This window comes from Onychostruthus taczanowskii, unplaced genomic scaffold (genome assembly GCF_017590055.1).
Source record: "Onychostruthus taczanowskii isolate IOZ18803 unplaced genomic scaffold, ASM1759005v1 scaffold18, whole genome shotgun sequence".
In the NCBI taxonomy this organism is placed as follows: Eukaryota; Metazoa; Chordata; class Aves; order Passeriformes; family Passeridae; genus Onychostruthus; species Onychostruthus taczanowskii.
The window spans coordinates 5,489,748-5,512,673 of NW_024499017.1; the positions used below are offsets into that span (position 1 = coordinate 5,489,748).

The 22,926-nt window shown below is 39.5% G+C and overlaps 1 protein-coding gene across 1 annotated transcript; it reads right to left on the reverse strand.

Moving 5' to 3' along the window:
* Positions 1-8,530: 8,530 nt before the first annotated feature.
* Positions 8,531-20,844, reverse strand: LOC121333980 (receptor-interacting serine/threonine-protein kinase 2-like). The gene is made up of 12 exons (XM_041400827.1): positions 20,754-20,844; positions 18,397-18,562; positions 17,434-17,587; positions 17,076-17,231; positions 16,787-16,935; positions 14,917-14,966; positions 13,676-13,837; positions 13,244-13,329; positions 11,680-11,748; positions 11,225-11,390; positions 10,173-10,325; positions 8,531-8,881 (listed from the first exon to the last, which is right to left on the reverse strand). The coding sequence occupies exons 2-12, from the start codon at positions 18,546-18,548 to the stop codon at positions 8,577-8,579; spliced, it is 1,602 nt and encodes a 533-aa protein (XP_041256761.1). The 5' UTR covers positions 18,549-18,562; positions 20,754-20,844; the 3' UTR covers positions 8,531-8,576.
* Positions 20,845-22,926: the final 2,082 nt, after the last annotated feature.

Sequence of the window (22,926 nt, forward strand, 5' to 3'; positions counted from 1 at the left end):
AAAGAAAACCAAGTTGTTTGTTGTTTATAAGATCAGAACACCTTTGAAGTTTTCACTCAAGTTGTTGCCCAAGACTCCATGTTCCATGAGCTACGTTTTCAGAATGTCTCACTATTTAAAAGTACTCCTTAAGAACTGAGATGTAAAATATCTTAATGCTAAAAGAACCTTTAAGAGTAGGGATTTATTGCCAGTTCATTTGCAATTTGCCATTTCATTTATCCTTTGCAGTAAATAGGATAGCCCTGTTAAAGGATTTATTAGTCTTTTGTCTGCCAGTATAGTTGTTCCAATTTCAAATCCATTCTTTGCTATTATTAGAAGGCATCCAGCCCTAAAATTAAAATTATGGTTGACTTTGCTAACTTTTCAGAAATGATTTCTCAGCAGGCTATTTGTGAGTGGTTTGCACTTTGCTCCTTTGTTCCCCATTTGGCTCTTGATCACTTGGTGTGTACAGTGTCCCACAGAGCAAATCGTAGTGGACTAATTAAGAACTACCAAGAGTTTCTCAAGTTATGCAAGATCCCCAGAACTATGAAAAGCCTTTTCAGATTCCCAGTCACATACTGTGAAGTGCCATAAATCAAACTTTTGAACACACTGAAAGCTGTGCCTCAGAGACTTACAGGTATACTTCAGTTCCAGAAGAAAGCACTTACTTTTGTTAAAGTTTACTGCTAGGTTTTTTAGTACTGTTTTTTCCTCAGTTGAAATCCCACAGGCTATGAACATTCTGAATACCAGTAACATAAATTTAATGACATGTAATCACATATTGGTGACATTAGTGACATTGTTGTCTTTTACACGAGTCTGGAAGACTAAGTGAAGTGAGAGTAAACACTTGGGCTTTAGTGTTAGAGCTTAGGCAGGAGGATAAAGGAAACTAAACCTCGTGTGTCACGTTACACTCTGGAGCTCAGGGAGTTATTTTTACCTCAGTGTCACTAGTATGGGAAAATGTGAAAGACCTCAGCTTATGTGGAAACCATAGGAGATGGCCAAGTTATTTGTTAAGTTGTGTCATCAGTGTCATCTTGTGCAACAAACCTTACGGCTGGAGTCCTGCAAGTGTCCTCACCCCACACATCGGTCACTTGGTCCCACAGGGTTGCTCAGTGTCACACTACATGAACAAGTCTGTATTTATCCTTACTACAAAGCATAAATTTTATTATTGAATTGTTGTATCTTTGGGGAAATTGTTATTTCGCTAGATATTCTATGCTAGAATGAGATACATTGTAGATAACCATGAGGCTGTGTCATTAAAACAAAACCCAAAGATTTAGGTTAGGTGGTTGTATTGAAACAATTGTGAGGCAGCTACATTGCATGCTGTTGGAGTTAAATCCATTGTATAGCATACAGTAAAGTTACATCTGTGAAATCCTGATAATTGCCTTTTATTTTCTTCCTTAAAAAGGCTTCCTTTGTCCAAGAAAAACACCTGTGATTCAATAGCCAGCTGTAAAAACAAACAAGAAAAATCCTGTCTACATGCCCAAGCATATCTCGAAGTCTCAAATGCGGAGAGCACCTTTCCCTCGGCAGCTGTGTCTGTGCACAGTGACTGGGACAGTTCCTTGGCACTGTTACAAGCAGGAGAGGCCTGGCCACAGGCCAGGTGCTCCTTCTCTTGCTTCTGAAGATGGACATAAAGAACACTGAACAAGAAATGACAGCTTTCACTGATGGGGTCTAATTTGGGTGAAGAAGTTGACAGTTACCATAAGACTTAAACCAAAATAAATAGTCTCTGACCACCTAAGAATGCAGAGGATTTGGCAGTGTTAGGTTTACAGTTAGACTCATTAATCTTAAAGGTCTTTTTAATCTAAATACTTCTCTGATTTTAAGAATTAATTAAATTGCTATATTGATATGCTAGTAAATGGAATACAGGAAAACATTCTTACTAAACACATCAAAATGCTGTGGAGCTAAACACATCAAAATCAGCTGAGGAGCTAAAATGCTATTATATATCTTACAGAAAATTAAATGTAACTTGAATTTTGAAAGACATAATACAAACCAGCATCCAAATCTCTCCTCTCTTGTTCATTTCATTAATTCTCTGTGTAAGGGAGAGTTTTCTGTAAACAAATAAATCTGCAGGTTTGAATACCAGTACATGATCGATTGCAGTGGAGAGAAAAGGTTGTAGCCAGAGTTGCCAGACTGCATTTGAACCAGCCCTGCAGGAGTCAGAGCAGAAGGGAGGAGAGCAGAGCACTGCCTTGTTTTGCAGAAAGCCTCCCTGAGTTGAAATATTTCTTTGGCTGTAAATCTTTTAGTCTCATACCGTGTTTAATAAAACCTGTCCGAGACATGCAGTCTATCAGAAAAACAATTGAATTTCTCTGTGAGGTCATACTCGTTCAGCACAGTAACAACTTATTATTTTTTCTGTTACTTTGTTTGCATTTTAACATTGTATGTCATAAGGGGTTCTTTTTTAATATTGCTGTGGTTTCATGTGAAAAGAGGGAAGAAAATACATGAATGTGAAGTAGCTCTCTCAGCAAACATTTAATGGACTGGACAGAAATCTTGCTGGATAAAGATTGTATTTTAATAAAAATGGAAACATTTTCATTGTATTTGAGAAAAGATGACCAACCATGATCTGCTGCAAAGCAAAAAATGTAGGAGACCCTTCTTTTCTTTTAAGAATTCATAACAACACTGTAAAGGGTGGAAATAATCTCCAGAGCTCTTTAATTCAAGTTATCTCTATTCCATTGTCCCAACAGCTGACTTGATAACAGACCCACTCCTTCACAGGTGGGTGTTAGTGGAATGAATAGTGATTGAGTTACAGGCAGTTATAAATATCCATGTTATTTAGCCCCAAGCAAAAACACATCAATTTTTCCCTTAACTCATTTCAAATATTTATAACTTGCATAAATAAACTGAACAGGCTGAAGGAAAATGTTTAGTGAATCACTACTGTTTGCATGAATTTCGTCAACTAAACAACACTTGATCAGGTAAAAGAAAGTTCCATGAATATTGCTAATTTCTCTGGGTAGGGGGAAGGAGCTTGTCTTCATGAAGGCCTTTAAATCTTTTTAAAGCCCCTGCTTGAAAGCCAGTCCAGAAGGACAAAGCACAAGAACAGACCAGGTACTCTATTTCCTCACTGCATGTTCAGTGCCTCTGCTCCAGACTCTTTTGTGTGCCCTTCACCTCCTGTTTGCTAGACCAATCACACACAATTTTATCAGCGTGTCCCTAACACGAGGTTTCCTCACTGCTTATCAAGCTTTCCTCTCTTCTGGGTTCTGCTCAGTCCATGCTCAGAGCTGAGCACTGTTCTCTTAGAGCCACAGCTCTCCTGCAGGGGCTGGATGGCAAGGCAGGGCTCCTGTGGCACCTGGCACACTCAGGAGAGCACACAGGCACTCGCCTTGCTGGGCTCCCCTTCCTCATCCCTGCTCTTCTGTGACACGAGCCTACCACAGCACGTGGAAGTGGCATAAAAACAACTTTCTTGGGAACATATTTTGCAGCTCTTATAAGGTCAAAATTCTCAAATAGTTAGGGTTTTTAAAAATATTTTCCAGGTGTATTCCTTAGTCACTTTTCTCATTTTTTCCCCCATAAACTGAAAAAAAAACCACCCAACCCTTTGAGCCTTTTTTGGCAAAAGGACAACAAATTTAATGTTAGTAGTCATTCTGTTAACTAACATGGCACTTTTTTCTTGGTATCTAAAGAAAGAACTAAGTGTACAGAACTTTCTAAAGTACAGCCAGGTTACTTCTGAAAGGGTAAAATTCAGGCATGATTTCTGCTTGTATGAATATTGTTTTTGCTTTGTGGAAAGTTCAGATACAGCAGATGGAAATAGGTGTTGAGATACTTTGGCATGTTATTACATTTTAAGGGGTAAGTTCTTATTCTAAATTACTGCCATTTAATTCATCCTGCTTGAAGGAGTCCAGAAGTTCTTTAACTGATGCATGTCTTCTCTGAAAGAAGAAAGGTCATTCTTAAAGCCCAGAGAAAATGGCAGTTTGAGGCTACAGATTTCTATAATGTTACTTAACATGTATTCTTGGCAAAGAGAAATAAAGGCAGGAAATAAATTACTGATCACAAATCACATCAGCACAAGAGCTGGAAATACTATGTCTAAGCTTCAGATCTACCATTTTTGCTGGGGTTAAGCAAAATGCTTGCAATTAATATGTTCTTGCAGCTGTGCTGAATTTAATGTAACCCAATTAAATCATTAAATATGTTCTCTTCAGACCTTGTCAGGTAGTTTAATTTATGGTGGACTTACCTTCAAAATTCAGGAGTTTTGTTTAACACAGCTGACATGCCATCTGTCAAGTCAACCATGTGCTTAGTTAAGGGAATGTAGTTCCAGGCAGGCAATGAAGGAATTGCTTCTCTAGAAAAGGAACAAAATCAAACTGTGCTAGGGCCTTTTGAGCACCAGTGAAGTATTTTGCAAAGGGGGAGGGCCAGGCATAGCTGTGTGGAGGAAAAGAATGAGAGGGAATATAGTGCAAGGCAAGATTTTCTGAGGCATAAAAGACCCCAGCATAATATGTATTACTGGAGGAGAGCATAGTTAATAGCTGTATAGCTCTGAAATCAATAAACAGCAATAAAGAACTCTAAATTTTCTGTGCTTGTCTTGATGATGTTTGGGTCCTTCCCTAACATACCAGGCCCACAAGTATTTATTTATGCACTTAACCTTCCTTAAAGATCTTCACATGTGATGCTCAAGTGACTAAGCCTGGGCAAGCGTGAGAATTTTACAAGGTTATGTAGGACTCAGACCTGAAAAAATAAAATAAGAACCCTTAGATTAGCATGTTTTCATTAGTGCTTTAGGTTTTGTGCATTTTAGACTACTTATGTGGTGTAAAATTCTTCTGTATATGTTAGCAGTCCATTAACACATTTTTTGAAATTTTGTAGATTAGTATTTTATGAATATGCACTTGTTATCTTCCTCTGATATTCTCTGGAACTGTTTTTAACAGGCACTGGTAACAACATTTGAGTGGTATTTATAGCTTTGTTTGCCTTGCTCTCTACTGGAAAGACTAATCTCTTGAACATTTCATTCCAGTACCTCAGATTAATTTTCCACAAATCAACTTCAAACAAATTCTAGTGCAGACATTCTTACACTGCAGAAACTATCCCGTCTGAGATAAAAGCATGGTATGGTTAGGACAAAGGACAAGGCACAGTCATCTTTTTGCAAATCAGCAAAAGATCGCTGCAACCAATTGCAATCAAGAATAAAATTACATTTCAATACATCAGAAGAATAAACATCTGCCTACTCTGCTCACCATTCCTTTAATAAATTTAAATAGTTTCACAAAATTTGTACAGCTTGTCATTTTAAATGACTATTAATTCTTTTCTGAGTAACTGCAACAGAGTTTTACTAATCAGTTTATATGATCAGTCCTGAAGTGACTTGGTTTTATTATTGTCCTTGCTGTTTTCTAGAGACACCCAGGTTTCATATTTCCTTCCTGCAACTCCAGTTGCTCTTCACATTCAAGTCTTGTTTCTTGCCATAGATACTAAAGAACAGTTTGATTCTTCTATCTTTACTTCTACTCAATGTCATTTATTCTACATTGTTTCATAATATCAAGGTAACTGCAGAAAACAGAGGTGAGGACCATAGAAATCTTAGCTAATGGACAAGCTTGGGCAGGAGCAAAATACCATAAACTTTCAGCAGTTTGATATTTCCTACCAATGATCAACATGAGACATTTTTAACAGCCCACACTACAGGCTTTATACTGCTAGTTTCACATCCCTGTATTTTAGTTTGGTAGCAAAACTTTTTGTATCAACAACAGTTTCATTTCAACAAGTGTGTACCATCCCTTGAAAAATACCACACTGGAAAAGCAGACAGCTTGTGCTCCCACTGTTTTGATGCCAGGTCTTCTACTAACAGATAAGATTGGGCTTAGGTTTGGCATCAGATTTTATTCTCAAGTAGGCAGCTGCTTCTAGAAAAGAGCCAAAACTGTTTGTGTGTCAAAACCACAATGACAAAAATTCAGCATAGCCTGCCAGCCAGCATATCTTTAACAGGAGTATAAAGTGTCCAGCAGAACAACTAAATGGAATTATTTTGAAAGCTGCTATTAAGTTTCAACAGTATTGCTAGTTTCTCTTTTAAAGTCTGTAACCATTTCTCACAGGTGAAGGTTTATGTGTTTTACTGAGTATCTTCTGCCTTCTAAAGAGGCAAAACACCATGACAGCAGTTCCTTTCCTCACAAGCAAGACATTCTTTCTTAGCAGACTGTTGAAATTTCCCATATAAAATGTAGATTTTAAAGTGAAAAAAAATTCAACTGTGAAATAGATATTTAGCTCCTTTAATAAGCAAAACTATTGTCAATATATTCTGATAGACATTGCTTTTAATTGTAACAATATTTTAATTCAAGGCAGTCTCAAAGTTTAATGAAGTAATGTAAAAAAAAAAAAAAAATTATGGTTCCAGCAGCATCATAGGTGGAAATTTTGATGTAATACATTTCTTATTTTTTAACTGTGCCCAGACAACACATCATTACTGCATTTCCAATCAGCCAAATGACTGATTTCAATGAGAACTGTGAAACTGCAGAGAGAACAAAAGCAGCACAGGGAAACAAATAACAAGGTTTTGCATTTGAAATACCTGTAGATGGTATAACAAGTGCTCATGTTATTCTGGTGCTATGAAGCTTGAAGAAACCCCACTGGGCCTTTAAAAATCCAATACCTTTTATCATTATTTTCGTCATACAGAAAGTAGTCTTATTATTTCTCTTTCAAATTATGCTGGGTTTTGCTGGGATAGAGTTAATTTTCCCCATAGGAGCTAGTATGGGGCTGTATTTTGAATTTGTACTGCAAACAGCGTTGACAATTCAGGGATGTTTTGTTATTGCTGGGCAGAGCTCGCACAGAGCCAAGGCCTTTCTGCCCCTCACCCCACCAGGAAGGAGGCTGGGGGTGCACAAGGAGCTGGGGGAGGATGAGCTGGGACAGCTGCCCACAGCTGGCCAAAGGGATACTCCAGACCATGTGGCACCAAGCTCAGCTAGGGAAGGAGGAAGAAGAGGATGTTTGGAGAGATGGCATTTGTCTTCTTAAGCAAGCATTACATGGCAAGGGGCCCTCCTTTCCTGGAGATGGCTGGACACCTGCCTGTCCTTGGCAAGTGGTGAATTAATTCCATGTTTTCCTTTGCTTGTGTGCAGCTTTTGTTTTACCTGTTAAATTGTCTGGCTCTCAGCCAACAGGCTTTCTCATTTACTGTTGTGGAGCATGGTTGTCTGCTGGGACAAATGTTCTTTTCAGCATCCAGTGTGAGGCTTGAAGGGTTCAAGGTAACAACAGATTTTACTGGAATGTGCTGGATCTCATTTGTAGCTGCAGTTGCTGTTGATCTGTTAACAGACTCCCGTGCTTGCCATGGGTCTTGTTTGCCTTCTGTACACGAGTGTCTGGTGCTTGTTAGTGGCTGGGCTGTTGTTTTCACTGCCTGTTGTACCACTTATCTTCCTCCACTGTGCCTGGGAACATTCTGATAACAGCAATGTTTCTGTGCTGCTGGACCGGACAGACTGGAACTCCATGTGAACTCAAGTCAGAGGGTCCATGACCTGAGGGCGAGTTCAAGCAGCAGCAGGACACTCCAAAGCATCTGTGGCTGTGGGGGAGTCCAGGCCAGAGCAAGAAAACCTCCCAGTATTCCCAGGCTGTCTCCCATTAGAGTACAACCATGACAACAGTTCAGCAGAACCACCATTTCAAAATTATCAGCTTGGCACCTCTTCTGCCTGGTTTAATTTTACATTTGAGCTGCAGACATGTTTAGAGAGATACAGGGATGTAAAGTGTTATCGTTTCTCCATTTAATGAGTACTCCAAGTCCCACATCTCCGAAGTACTGATGTAAGTACTGCTACATTTTCATATGACCATTTGTGAGGAAAATGAAGTAATTTATATGCATAATATAAAACTTCCAAGTCTTACTTAAGGCCCTACTGAAGAAATATTTATTGATTCTCTGAAGCCTTTCACTGTAACAGCTGCCTCAGATATGAGTGTAGTGAAAGGCAGTAAATTTTTTCTCCTCATCCGGTATTCTGTTGTTCATTATCCTTATTTGGAAGTGTTTCTAAATAGCCATTCTTCCACACTGTGACCTCCAAAAAGGTCATGATTAATTTTCCTCCATTCTAATGGAAAAAACTCAAGGAAATAAGGTGTCATCTCACTTGAACTCTGTTTGCTCTGGCACATATTGCACTTTTCCCATCTCTGAGGCCCAAATCAGCATTTATTATACCAGTCTTGGCAATTTCTGTTGGCAGCATTTGACTTGACCTTTTAATCCAGTTAGCTTTTTCCACTGCAGTACTCAAATAATGGGCTGTAGGAAGAATTGCCTTTGGTCAATGGGTTGTGAAACACCAACATGAATCTTTGCCATCACAAATTACTGGAGCTTAGATGTATACAACAGACTGTGAAAAAAATCAGTCACAACAACAGCCTGTTTACCTTGGAAGGACAGTCTGGGCATGAATGAATTGTCCCAGAGGACTACATTTGTTCACTGAAAGTGCAGCCACTACAGCTTGTGCTGCCCTCTCCCCGAGGCAAAGGCACGTGTCCAGCAGTGCCCGGGCGCGGGCGGTCACCGTGGGGCAGGAGGTGATGCTCTCGTAGTCCACTCGGGACAGCGTCTGCTGCGAGCGCAGCACGTCCAGGAGGTGGTTGAGGAGTCCTTCTGTCATGCAGCTCAGTATGCTCTGTCTCTGGCAGGCAAGGATTTGGCAGCAGTTTCCTTTGCTGCAAGGACCTTGAGTGAAAAGGAAAACAAAATGAGACGAACCAAGTGGTTTTTTAATCCAGAAATTGTTAGCAAGTGATAGCATCGACACCAGAAATATAAACTCAGCAGAGGAAGGAAGGAGGAGGAGTTAGTTTGTTTGCAGTCTTTGTTTGAAACTAGTCCAAAAGTATATTCATCTCCTGTTTGAAATTCACAAAGACCAGATTACAGCAAAGAGGTGTTTCTAAACCTCTGGGTGTTCAGCCTGTGTGAGGGGAGAAGATTTTCAGGACTCACATCTGTATTTAACTTTATGCAAAGCACCTTGGCTGGACACAGAAGAGAAAACTTTCTCCTATAAAGGTGGAAGGACAGATAACAGGTACTTCAGGGTAGCAGGAGAGCTTGAAACATGTAGCATTAAACTAAGAAAATGAAGATAGGTCAAAGCCAAATAATACCAAAGGTAATACTCTTGATAAAATGGTTGAGAGCTTTGGGTTCTGCCTCTTTTCATGGGGCGATTAGTATACCTAGTGCTGATGTTAGGGTTTTTAGTGTACATAAAATACCATACACCAAGAGACAACTAATAACCAAAAGTCGCGTTCTTTGGAGAGCATGCTTCTGTCATTCTGAGTGTTGCCAGGAGAGTTCTGTGATGAACTTTTCCTGCATGGTCTAGTCTGTTGATTTGTCCAAAAATTATGTCATCACTCAAGTAAATTGCCATGGAGAAGGACAGCCAGCTAGGCTGAGAATTGTTATAGGTCAGTTTGCAAAAAGTTACCACAAAAACCCACAAAGCTTCACCCACAGTCAGAGTCTTCACAAATCAAAAGCTGACCCTTTCTGCCTCTGTTCTGCAGGAAGACCTGAGATGATGTGAGGGGATGAAGGGTCTCCTGTCACCTGTTTCTGTAGTCAATAGCTACTTTTGCAGAGGTAGGCAATACACAGCTTATGACTGCAAAAGAATATTCCAGACCTAAACAACTAATGTATTTTACATTAATGTATGCTATGTCTTTTGTGTTTTTATGATGGTCTTTTCAGAACCATTCTCAGGCTCACTGTGGCCCTGAAAGAAAAGAACAAGCCAATGTTCTCAGTGGTCAGTGCCTGAACTTCTGAGAACAGAGGAGCAGCTATACACAAATAGAGAGACATTTGTATCAAGTTAGAATCAATTACTCTGAATACCTGAAAATGTGCACAAAATTTAGAAATATCTGTTTCCTTCATGTTTTAAACAATTTAATCACTAAGATCTGGCCCAGGTGAGTACTGCCAGCTCAAAGTGGCAATGGTGCCTTACCTGTCACTGCTTGTCCAAGGTGCATTGGTTGTGGTCTGTGCTGAAGAGCCAGTGCTGGGGAGTTATGCTGACTGCTCTCTTTGCCTGCAGTTGAACCAGATGAAGGATTTGTGCAAAAGGAGCTTGATTTTCTTCTCTCAGAGCCTGGGTGATCTAGAAAAAGTTTAAGATGAGCAAGATTAGATCCTTGAATTGAACAACAAGAAAACATTACATGTCAGCCACTACTGGACACAGGAACTGAAGACTGACTTTAGATTACTTTGGCTCTTGTTAATACTTCATTATTCCTAGGAAAACTTTGGTATCTATCACTACACACATCTGGCTTTTCTGTCTGTAGGAACTTGTTATTGAAGTTGTGGAACATTTTATTCTGACCATAAGTCTGATGGCTATTGATCATAACTAAAGTGCTTGGAAATGCAGATGTGCTACACGTGAATTGACTTCTGATGTGTCCATTTTTGTACCTGAAGGCGTGAGAAATACATGCAGTCTCTTCTTGACACAAATTTAAACACTTAGGACAAAGCTACGTTGGAAAGGTAAAGAAAGTTATCCATATAGGAACAGGGATTATCAGGAATTACTCACATGTTCCTGGCAACATTGCTTTTTTAAAAATATCTCCAGATAAGATAAAGATTTTAAAGATGTCTATATTTCTTAGCAGATTACAAAAAAAAGCAGTTATTCCTGGTGGCACAAAGCAGCCTGATTCCCAGAAGGGACTTGTTCTCTCAAGAACAACAGGCAATATCTGATGTGTGAGAGAAAGGCAGCTCTACGTTTACAGCTCAGTATTTTTTAAAAAAGTACTTTTTTTTTCTCTTTTTTTTTTCTTTTTTTTTGTATACATCTAAGTGGAAAGCTTTGTGTCTCTGGTTTCCTGCAGGGAACTCATGCTTCAGGTGATACCAGTAGAAAGCACAGCTTTACTCTGAGAAGCAGCAATTTTACATGAAAAATTACATTTCTGTATGGAACAACTAGTAATATTTGTCCTTTTCTTGTAACAGCTGGAGCTGAATATAATTCAAGATGGTGACCTTTGGTTGCTGTTGCATTCTGTGGGGTAGCACTTGACACACCCATCTCAATATTATCTCTTCCTGCTGTATTTGCACTGCTATCAAGTAGAACAGTTGACGAACTTGGCAATACAAGAGGAATTTTCTTGCTGATTAAGTGGTTGCCTTTTTGTGGACAGATGATCTGAAAGAGATCAAAATAAAGAAGAGTTATCTTCTTGGAAACTTTTGTTCCAAAAGCTTTTCTAAACAGGAGAGGTTCAAAACAAACCCTAAGAGGAGGAGGAGGTTGTTTTTGCAGGAGCAACATCAGAGTGAGCCCTTGGAACAAGGTAAAGCAGTGGGGTTTGTTGGGTGGAGTTACCCTGGCCAGGAACATTTTGCCCAAGTGTTTGCATTACACAGTGTCAGGGCTGTCAGGAGGAGTAAGCAGCTGATGCAGAACTCTGCAGGCTCCTGTGCCACGAGCTCACCTGGGAATTGCATGTGCCTCTCTGCAGGGTGTAGGTCTCTGAGCCTTTGCATGCGTTAAGTGCTCTCTCCTGGAAGAAGAAAGCCACAGTAACTGCAGTAAGCGCACACATGGTTTGTGCCATTCACAGCTGCCAAGAGCAACAGTTTATAGTCACAAAACTTCTACTGGCGACATGTATTGTACTGTAAGGCACACTGGATGAACAGCACAGAGTGAACAGGTATAGAACCTGACAAAATTCTACCCTGTTACTCTTCCCAGTGTTTCACATTTATTTTAAAAGCTAGTGTTGAATCATGCAGGGGAAGGTGAAAATAAGTTTGTATTGAGAGAGATTGGGCTACCTAGAACATGTTTGCCTTCAAGTAGCCAAACAGCATGGCCATCCTGTGTTCAACCTGTCCGCAGGAAGGATGTGTCAACACTTGTAACTTTTTTTCTCATTTGTACATCCACAGCAGATTTGTTAAACTATTTTTTTAGATTTTATACTTCAACTGTTTTGAATCAATTTCCCAGAAACTTCAGTATAATTTTCAGAGTAATTTTTGACTTATCAGTTCAGTTGTTTGAACAATAAATAATGCTCGCTAATAAAAGAAATCTTCACAATCTAAAAAATTAAAAATTAAAACCTTGCTCAATGGAGATTGAAGCATCAAATTATGGAGAATTTGGCAGCACAATCTTAAATAAACTTCAACGGTAGTAAAAATTACTTTGACTCTAACTATGCCACCTATTAAAATATTGATCAAGGACGTTCTATAAGCCCAGAATGTGATTGCAACATATAGAAATCGTCCTGCATGCATCAACATACACAACACACAGTAATGAAACCATCAACACAGCATGGGTTGTGTAACTCCAGCTAGAGTCAGAGTCCTTGTCCAAGGGCCAAAACACATGTCAGTGTTTTCCCCAGTGCCTGTGTTAAGCAGCTAGGATGCAGCTCTGCTTGTGGCAGTCACAGTTGTGCCAGAGCTCCCATGGCTGTGTGAGCAGATATGGAGTTAGCTCCATCCCCCCTCGGTCCTTGGCTTCCCCATCCCCTCCTGTGGAATTAGAGAGCCCTGAGACCCTGGGATGAGCAGTGCCTTGGCCTGCTATCCTGGCAATTTAGAAGCAGTGAAGGGTACAGAGCAGTGCTGTTACTGGTATTGCTACCACAGGTACCAGTGCTGTTCAGGTTTTGAACTAAATGCTTTCTAACCAGTAATAAAAAAAACGCCCTGTCCTTCGTTCTAGTTCTAATCTGCAGTACTTGAGCTGATTTTTGCTCTCACTCACATGGGTTTGCCAGTCTGACTCCAGGTGGTGACTGGAAAGAAGGTATATTTTTAAAATAACAAGGTAGCAATTGACAAATATTCTAGAGACCCTCACAATATATATTCTACAATTTCTGAATGAACCTAAGTGCCAAAGGCCACTCTCCAGCTCTCTGGCACATGACCAGTAAAACAATCAAGACAAAACCTTCACTGGTTTTGGGTCAAAAAGATTACAATTGAATGAATCAAGTAATGTTATAGGAGAACAACAAATTTTGCACTGACCTTTGCATCCATCAAATTGTAGATTGCTGCAGAAATTACATCCTTATTTATACTAGTCAAAACTCCATTTAGAAGGTGTACACATTCTGCAGGGGTAATAAAACATTTTAAATACCACATTGTGTATGAAAGCATATATACATTTAGGCATCATCATATTGCAACTAACTTTACTATTATATTGACAAAATGGATGAAATAGAGGAAATAAGTTTAATACAACTTCCACCTCATACTTTACTTTATAGTAGGCAAAATTTTGGAGACAAGTAAGTAAATTTCTGGGAGGAAGCTTCAGTTAGAGAAAACATCAAAGGTAGTCCAATTATCCAAAGACCATTTCAACTTCAGTTACTCAGAGTGCTAAAGCAATGTTCCTGTAAAGACTGTCTCCATTACAAATCTTGCACAGAAAGAAATCCTGATAGTTACCTGCAGTATGTGGTCTATAATCTGGTTCTTGATGCCAGCACAGAGCAATGAGGTGCAGCAGTCTATTCCTCTCAGGCAAATTGCTTGGTATGAACTTTTCTGAAATGCCTGGCCGCAAACTGCTGCAGATTCCTCTCAAAACATTGAGCAGGGTTCCTTGACCTGCAATTTCAAAGAAAACGTCACTGCAAAAAATATTAAAGACCTCTTAAAATGACATGCAATGTAAGTCATATTGTATATTTTAAAACAAAGACTGCTTTTTTAAAAGGGATAATATGTTAATGCTGTTGTAAGTAGATATGCTAGCCTTTAGCATTAGCTATACCTGCTTATTGCAACAGGACTTCATCTTTCAGGGTGAAGAACTCTGTCCAATATTGAGTCACAAATGGTTATGTAAACTTTGACTGTAGACCACATGCACAGATTCCTCAGGAATACGTGCTATTATTTTAAGCAGAGTTTTATATAAAGCCTTGCATTTGCATTACAAGAATAGAATAAAATAATTGTTAAAAAAAGAAATCTATTTTGAGCAGCCTCAAGATGGCAGGCACGAGCTGTATGGGCATTTAGATATTATTCCATGCAGTATTTTTTGAAGGTCCTCAGTCTACAAAATACAGGAGTCCTTCAATCAGTTTTGCCATGCAGAAAGAAGCCTTTACTGATCTCCACTTCCTTGAAACAGGGATTGTTCCTAGACAGTGACAATTATTATACAGTGCTTTGCAAACCAAGTTCTCTAAAACTGCTCACACTTTCATTGAAGAAAGTAAGATTCCCTGCTTCCTTGAGATAATTCATCATGAACTGACATTTCTGGATTGGTATTTGAAACTCAGCAACTGTAAAAATGACTATTCTGCTCATTCAATTAGCTACTTGCCACTGATTTTAAAATTCCAGCTGACAAATATGAAGTGATATTCCTTCTCACTGAAGGTCCATGGAAAACCCAGCTCAGTGGCAGTGCTTCAGCAAGTACAGATTGGTGATACTACAGGGGAAAGAAGCTCTGCCTTTTCTCTTCAGAAAGAGCAGCTTCTTTGGAAACATTTAGGATTTGGTGAGGAATTGGAATATTTACATCCTCTAAGGTGGAGCTTTGTGCTGTAACAGTAAGAGAAGGCAAAGGGACATCTGAAAAGAGCATGTTTATATCATAATTTCACTACAATAAGGGAATTTGTGGACAAGGTGTGGACAGTACAAAGTCTGACATGAACAATAAATACCTTCAAAAGGTTTCTGTCTGCTGAGGCCCTCCCAACACAGGATTCCAAAACTGAAAAAAAAAACAAAAAACAACAAAACAGTGAAAGACCATTCATTAGTTTGCAATCTGTATCTACATTCTCTGTTTCAAAAGTAAGTTTATTGCTTTAACAGAAAGGAGTTTTTCAAGACAAAGTCTATCCAAGTCTTTTCTAATTCAATGAGACCTTTTTTCAGTTCTCAATTGAGTTGCTCTTATAAAATCATCAAGTTAAGGGGTTTTTATTGTTTAAATATAGGTTCAATTAGAATTACATTTCAGGTTACTGCCTTATTTCCATTTGCTTTTGTGAATTTTGGAAACTTCTGTTCTCCTTTCTCTATCATTATTGGTTTGTTTTCAGGTAATTTCAGTATCAACTGGACTTTTCAGCAGGTACCAATAAGCACATCAGTTAATGTAAAAAACTTGGTTCTGATGCACTGTGTTTCTATTTTCTTCAGCAAATTTTGATGGGGCTCCAAATACCTTTTTCCTTTTCCAACATCCTCGAAGTAATTACAGTGGGATCATAGATCTATACATATAACCCACAACTCAGATGCTGTAAAATACAGTGGTTTCATAAAAATATCAAAAATCAGAGGCAGTAAAGAGGAGGCTGCTGGATGAGAAAAAAACAGTCTACAGATAAGTCAGAAGCAAAGCAATCAAAAGGGGAAGAGGCAGTTCTAGGATAAACATATCTGCTTATTTATGTATCTTGCTGTAGTGATTGCAGTGGTTAAAAGAGCCTCCTCTTCTGCCTCCCTTTCACATAAGAATCTGGAAAGCATTAATGTAATGTGGACATACATGTAACTTAAATGTACTTTGTATTTCATGTATGACACAAATTTTTGCTTTCTCTGTTGCATCACTGTTTATATGCACAAGAATCTCATGCATCTGTCACATCCCAGCATATTACTATATAATGTATTATATAATAAATGTATAAATTAAATCATATATATAAATGCAATTTTGGAAAATTAATTATGCTACCTGAAAGTAAGGCTTTACTCTTCTTGTGCAAAACTTGTGTTTGCGAACATCATTAAATTAGTCACATCATTTATAGGTCTCCTCAAGTGCATGCATATTTAACTCATCTTAGAGCCTGCCTCTATGACAATAAAGCAGGAGTTTAAATTTTTAGGTTTCACAAAAGCTCAGAAATCAGAAGAGTGGTGTCCTTAAAAGTTATTTAAAACATTAGTCCACAGCTCTGTGTGCTGGCCATGATGGTGTGTGTCCATCCAGACCAGTGGCACCCTGAGGTCCTCTCATTTATTGAGGCAGCCACAATGGATGTAAAATCCCCAAAAGGGACATGTGGCAGCGAGTAATCTCCCTCCTTGGTATGAATCACTTTGTTAAAAAGTGCAGGTGCTTCAGTGGCTCAGTAACTTATCCCAGCAGAGATTCCACAGGATCTTAATGGGACACTATTGAGGGAAAGGTCTTATTTTTACCTGGGCCTGATCTAGGCATAAATGATTCTTTCTGAAACTAAAGCCAACAGCAGTTCACACTTATCAACTATGTGAGGCTTCTAAATATATCTGAAAGTTTTGGCAGCTGTTGCACTTTTAAAGCATTTAAGTCCATTATATAAATATTTATATGACTGACTTTGAGAGCAGTTTTTAATCTTGGTATCTGATTCACCAAATATGGGAATTTAAAATCTAATTCACTGCTGTAATTGGCCTTGTACCATACTATCCTACTGCATTATGTATGTCTGGCATTTTTACTGTAATGTCTTTGAAGATAACTGTTTTGGCAACATTGTAGAATGCAGCATGGACTAGGTATGGCATGCCCTTAGAAACTCCATTCACCTGTAAATATCACCTTCCTGGGAAGGAAGGCCTCCTTCAAGTATTTCAGGAGGAAGATACACTAAGTCCTGGCAGTTTCTCTGCTGGCAGTTCTGCAGGTCTGACCTCAGCTGCTGTTTCCTCCAGTTGGTTAGGCCATAATCTGATATCTACGGAAATGCGAACAAACACAATTTTAGTAACAATAAAACAAGTCTTGGTATCAAATGTTGACTATTAAGATCAATATATGCAACAATAGGAGAATCACTGGATTCTATGTTAGTGGACTAAAAGTAGAAGCTCCCACCTTGGCTCTGTACTGCACATCCAAAAGCACATTGGAAGGTTTCAGGCTGCAGTGGCAGAGAGCAGGTCCGAGGCTGTGAAGATGATGCAGCCCTTCAGCCACATCCGACAGGATCCTTATGAGTAAGGGAAAGGGAAGCTCTGGGTACAGCTGATGCTAAGCAACACAAAATACAGGTTTTGGTACTGTGAAGTTGTTGCTATTCCCATTTTCATTTGACAACAAACAGAAACACAATACAAAAGCACAATGCAGAAACTGAAGAACAGATTGTGACTGCTGTCCATAATTTACATGCTGATTGTTCTTTGATCTTGTAATTAATTTTGTCACCTCAAAGACTGCATCTTTTATCTACCTCATGGATGAGGGAGTGGAGGGATCCATTGTTCATCCATTCAGTCACTATCCCCACAAGTCCGTGGCACTGGTAAATCCCAAGGAAAGGCAGGAGACGTTCAGACTCATAGTGTCTGACATTTGCTATGTCCTGAAGTAGCAACTTCCACTCCCTGTAAAAAAAATATGTCAGAGGCAGGTTAGATTGAAGAGAATTTCAGCAGGAGATGAGAGTGTAGGATGTGGAAATGAGAGAAAACCCTATGGTTGAGCACGAGCTAGTCTTATTTCACCAATAAATCCAATATCATATAATCTTCCAAACAATTGTAAGAGCATGAAGCAGTCATAGTGTAATGTATTTTTTCTAATATAAAATGAAAGACCTCTGGATGCTTTAATCTCAACATACGAGCCCAGTTTGAAGCAGGATTGAAGTGTGAAGGCAGGAAAAAGCTGGAGTATATGAAATGCTAGATTAAGAATAAAGTGAAGAACCTTTACTGTTCCAAATAATTTGTATTCTTTTGCTATTAATGACATCCACATTTGCAAGGAGATGATGTGTTTCCATGGACATCTCACTGCTGTGTAACCCTGGCCATCCTTCCCTCCTCCCACTTCCCCTGCTCTCATCTGTGCATGCTGGTTTAGATTAAATTCAACTGAGGTCTCTTCAGGGACCTCTAGAAAAATAACACCTGAGCATACTGGTATTACTGATCCAGTCTGTAGACATTATTCCTGCAGATCAATTACTGACTTCAGGATTAAACTCTACTTTATAAAAAACTAAAAAAACATAGACCTTGTTTCTCAATAAAATTGCCTCCAAATTGCCTCTTGGCTGGTGAGGATTTCTAGGAATGGAGATGTGCTTAGGGATCAGGTGATGCTGGATATGCCAGGATTTGTTCTGGTGCCAGCCCTGCAGGTCTGTGCTGCCCACCTGCGTGGTGGGTTGGGCAGACAAGAGCCCTACCTGTCTGTAGTGTCCTGGCTGGTCAGCAGCTTCACAGAGATGGGAGTGCTCCAGGAAATATGAAAGGCTTTGAGTGCAAAGCCTGAGCCTGTCCTGGTCAAGGTAAAGCTTTCCAAATCTTCCTGGGCTACCACGGGTAATGGATTGGCCATTTCTTGATGGCTGGCTTGGGGGAAAAATGTGGCAGAAAAGAAAAAAACGTTTTAAGAGTTTTTTTTTTTTGTCACAATTACCAAAGCACAGTGAAGTTGCATCACTCCTTACTTCTAAATCCAACAGTCTTCCTTTCACCACTCTGTGTCAGACTTTCCTTACAAAGAGAGGAAAAATGCACTAATTGCAAAGGAGTGTCTGGACCATAATTTGCCATCTGAAGCTGCAAGGTACTAATTATTTGCTGATCATTATTTCTATCTGATGCCTTTAAAATAGTTGACCAGTATTTATAACATGAAATGTGATTTTAATGTGATACTAATTATGTAGACAATAAAATAACATCTTATAGTTGCATATCAGGCAAATAATTTCTCCACTTCTCATAAAAAACGCAATTATTCAATAACTGATGTCAGCATGTTCTGCATCATTCTTGCATATCATGTTTAATACATCATATGTAAATGCAAAAGCAAAGAAAAAGGAAAATTTCCTGCTGTTGTGACCTGTCAGAATTCTGCTAAATGTGTCTTTGTAGCTGCCATTAATTTGGGCAGTGCAGTGCCTGTGCAGGACCTCTCCAGGGCCAGATTCTCTTCTCAGACCCTTTGCATGGCAACACACAAGGATTAGAGACAACTTCTGCAAAGCCTCACTGTGTTATGCATGAGTAACACTTCTAATTACACCTGTGAAGCTCCTTTAGTCTGGAGACAGCCAAAAAGTGAGTGGTAAAGGAGGAAAAGAAGCAATCCAAGCTAAGAGATGGCATAAACCAGCTGGCACTGGTAAGGATTACTGCAGACCAGTGGTGAGTGAGTCAGAACTCCTCAAGCTGGAATACTCCCTCTGGGGTCCAGTGGACCAGGGCTAGAAAACGAAACAATGAGGGAACAGAAGTAACTGCTAAAGATTGTTGAATGAGAATTGTGTCCTTTTAGATGTGCTCTACAAAAAGAGCTCCTGGGATGCAGAAGGTCTCAAAGCCCAGATAACTTTTTCTCCACAAGTAAAATAGAAACAAAAGCCTGAAGATAAATTTGCCTGTGATCTTGCTTCTAGTTCATGAACATTTTGATGTTGGCTAATCTCAGTCTCATCCTGGAAGCACATTCACTATATAAACTCAGTTTTGCCTCTAACCACAATCAAAATGCACAAAGCAGCAGCTGATTTACCAGTTGAGCTTTAATCATATTTGATTCTGGTAGGAAAGTACAGTTTAACTTTTTGCTTTTTTGTTAGATTATTGTCGTTTGAAAGCAATAACTGCCTTGGGTGCTTCTCTGAAGTTTCCTTAAAGAAAAGATGAGGCTGACAAGTTAACAAATTAATAAAATTTGAAAAATTCCTCTGAAGGAAGATAATTTTCTAAATGAGAAATTTATTCCTTAAAGTTGCAAAGACAGACCTCACAAATCTACCAATCCTGAATGTAAAGGTGGTAATCAAAATGCTGGCAGAAGCAAATTATGTCTCATTTTTATTCTATACAGCAATAAGTAATAATTTAAATAACAAAAAACGTTTACTCAACTCCAACCATAGTGCAAGGAAGATCAAATAATGGTTTTACCACCTAAACCATTCCTGAAAGTATTTATTTTTATTAAAAATTGAATCAAGTAATAATATAAGCATTTTTAAAACTCTTGCTAACTGGCTACTTAGACAAAAATTAAAGATAATCATCAGCTTCTATTTTGGTTTTGCAAAATATAATAGAAACTGGAGATTTTTTAAAGTCAAAACAGAAACCACTTCAATCCTTACTGTTACAAACCATGTCATGACATGCTAAGCACCATCCTCCCTCTGAGTTTCTATGTCTTTATATTGCAAGGTACCAAGACATTCTTTCAATAATTCTGCTCTTTTGAATGCTTTTTCTCCCATATCTATTAAAACTCTCATTATCAACCCCGAAAATCAATATTCCAGAGGTCACCTATGCAAGGAAACGGTTTGTTTTATTTTTTAGTGAGATACTTAAAGTCTCAGATGACTTTGGCATCCTTGCCCAGCTGTTCAGGCAGAGGCATGAAGAAGACTGCTATAAAGTCATTTATTTCACATTTCTAATTATAAGGTAATTTTTAAAAATTAACTCATAGCGAAGACATTTCCTTACTATAAGAGAAAATATGTTAATATACACACGTCTGAGGGAAAGAAACTGGAAATAAAAATCAACTTACCTCTGGAAATACAAACGTACAGCTATGGAATGGAGTGAAACTGCTGCGATACCAAGAGTGAGCCGGCTTTGAACCGCATTCAAAAGCAGCTGGAGATTTCCTGCCGGTGAGTCAGCTGGGCTCTTGATCTCTGCTTTATTGGCTGCCTGCAAACACTTAACATTTCCTGGTCAGATCCACAAACTGTAACTCTTCACTGACTGCAGATAGGAGCGATTACAGAAACAGAGGTTGGACAGCTGCTTCTTCCAGGTCAAGGAACACCAAGAGGGAAAGGTATATAACAATATAAAATACCATAGTGGATACAGCCCAGGTACAGAATTGTGTGGAGCTGTGCTCAGACTTGCACAGCTGATACTGATCTCTGCAGTGGGTCAAGCTGGCAGCACAAGTTAAAAGCTCTCTAAACTTTTTAAGTCAAGTTGATCTTAAAACAGGAAACAAATGGTGGGTTTCTGGTAGGAGGGAGGGTGGGCAGGCAGGCACAGGGTGATGTTGTGTTACACAGAAGGCAGGTTCAATGGGCTGTCAAACAGCCCTCCTGAAGAGGATGTAGGGGTTAGGGTGAAAGCCAAGCTGGTCATGAGCCAGGAGTGTGCTCTTATTACAAAGGAGAAAATTACATGCTGGGCCGCATTAGAAATGCAGGCAGGAAAGTGAGATAAGTCATGGTGCCTCAGTGCCCAGAAATGGTGAGGCTGCTGCTGAAATATTGGAATCAGCTGTAGGGCCCTCAGTTCAAAGAAAATGTTGACAAACTGGAGAGGACACAATGCACAACTAACAAGATGGGCCCTGGGGCACTTACCTCAGCACAGCGGCTCGGAGGGCCAGCCCTGCCTGGCAGAGGCAGCAGGCTGAGCAGGTATCAGGGTCCTACAGCTATTTGAAAGCCAGTTCTTTATGAGGACAGAGACAAATTCTTCTCCATGGTGGCAGATAACCACCAGTGGCATAGGCACATGTCTCCACTTCAGAGGTTCAAGTCATATGGTAGAAAAAAAAATCACCACGTGAGTAATGCAGTTCTTTATGGGCCACTCAGGTTTCAGAGCCTCCATCCTTCAAAGGTCCTGACTTAGCTAAACAAAACCATGGCTGAGCTGACCCAGCACCGCCAGCAGTCCTGCCTTTAGCAGGAGGCTGGCTAGAAAATGACAAAAGCTCTGTATACCTTTAATTTTGTGAAATCCTTACAGGGCCTAATTGTGTTCCTGCTAGGTCCCCAGCATACATATTCCCACTGGAGGCTGATGGTTCTGCTGGATGCAAGGTGGAAACTTGGAGAGAGAGAGCACTTGTTTCAGCTGATCTCATTTCATGCAAATTTCTCTATTTATAGAGTCTGACTTAAAACCAGTGTCTGTCAATGAGATTCTGTCCACAGACTTCTGTTGGTTTTGGACCGAATCCTAACCTCCCCCTCTCCCAGGGAGGGAAGGAGCTGTGAGGCAGTTAGCTAATCCTCCTGTGATCACAGGAAAGTCCCTTATGGCATAAAATCATGTGGCCAGGGCTGTGTGGCCTGAGAGGAAGCACGCCCTGAGCTGAGTGGGAAGTTCAGAGCGTGCTTCTGCTGAGAGTGGAACTCTGCCCAGCAGCAGCTTGCTCTGCCCAGCACAGCCCTCCCGGAGGGAAATTTAGTATGAGTTAGCAGAAGCTGTAAAGGTGAGAAAAGTGGCCTGTAACAATCCTAGAGAAGGCTGGAAGCATGGCACCACAGGATCCTCCTCCCCTTGGCTTTTATTTATCAACACCTCATTAATTTTTGCCTATATTCGATACTTCTGTGGAAAGTACATTAAAAACGTTTTCCTCCCAAGGTGTTGGCCTGTCTGGCTCAGACTGTGCTGCAGGAGACTCACAAACTCTTCAAAATCCTTACAGCTAATTAAAGAAAGTTCTTCAGAGGAGCTTTGTAGATAAATTTGAAAGACTTAATTTTACAGAAATTCTTTGACACCTAAAGTACTTTTAGGTACTTCTGTATTTTTAGAATATCATGTGATGGGGAAACAGAGTACTGGAACAATCCCTCATTTGTTTACTCCTTTTGACTATTGTTTTCAGCTTAAAAAAAACCCTTAGTAAAAAAGGGGCTTTTAAAAAACCACGAAGCTTAATTTTAATCCATATGTGAAGAAAGCAGAAATTTACAGGCCAATTTGCA

What these genes read in the sequence shown, in the direction of transcription:
- LOC121333980 (XM_041400827.1), bottom strand. Translation starts at nt 18,548, where the DNA reads ATGGCCAATCCATTACCCGTGGTAGCCCAGGAAGATTTGGAAAGCTTT. An exon ending in ATGTGCAGTACAGAGCCAAG is followed by an intron (nt 16,936 to 17,075) that starts GTGGGAGCTTCT and finishes GCATTTCCGTAG; the next exon opens with ATATCAGATTATGGCCTAAC. An exon ending in CCTTGGACAAGCAGTGACAG is followed by an intron (nt 8,882 to 10,172) that starts GTAAGGCACCAT and finishes TTTTCACTCAAG; the next exon opens with GTCCTTGCAGCAAAGGAAAC.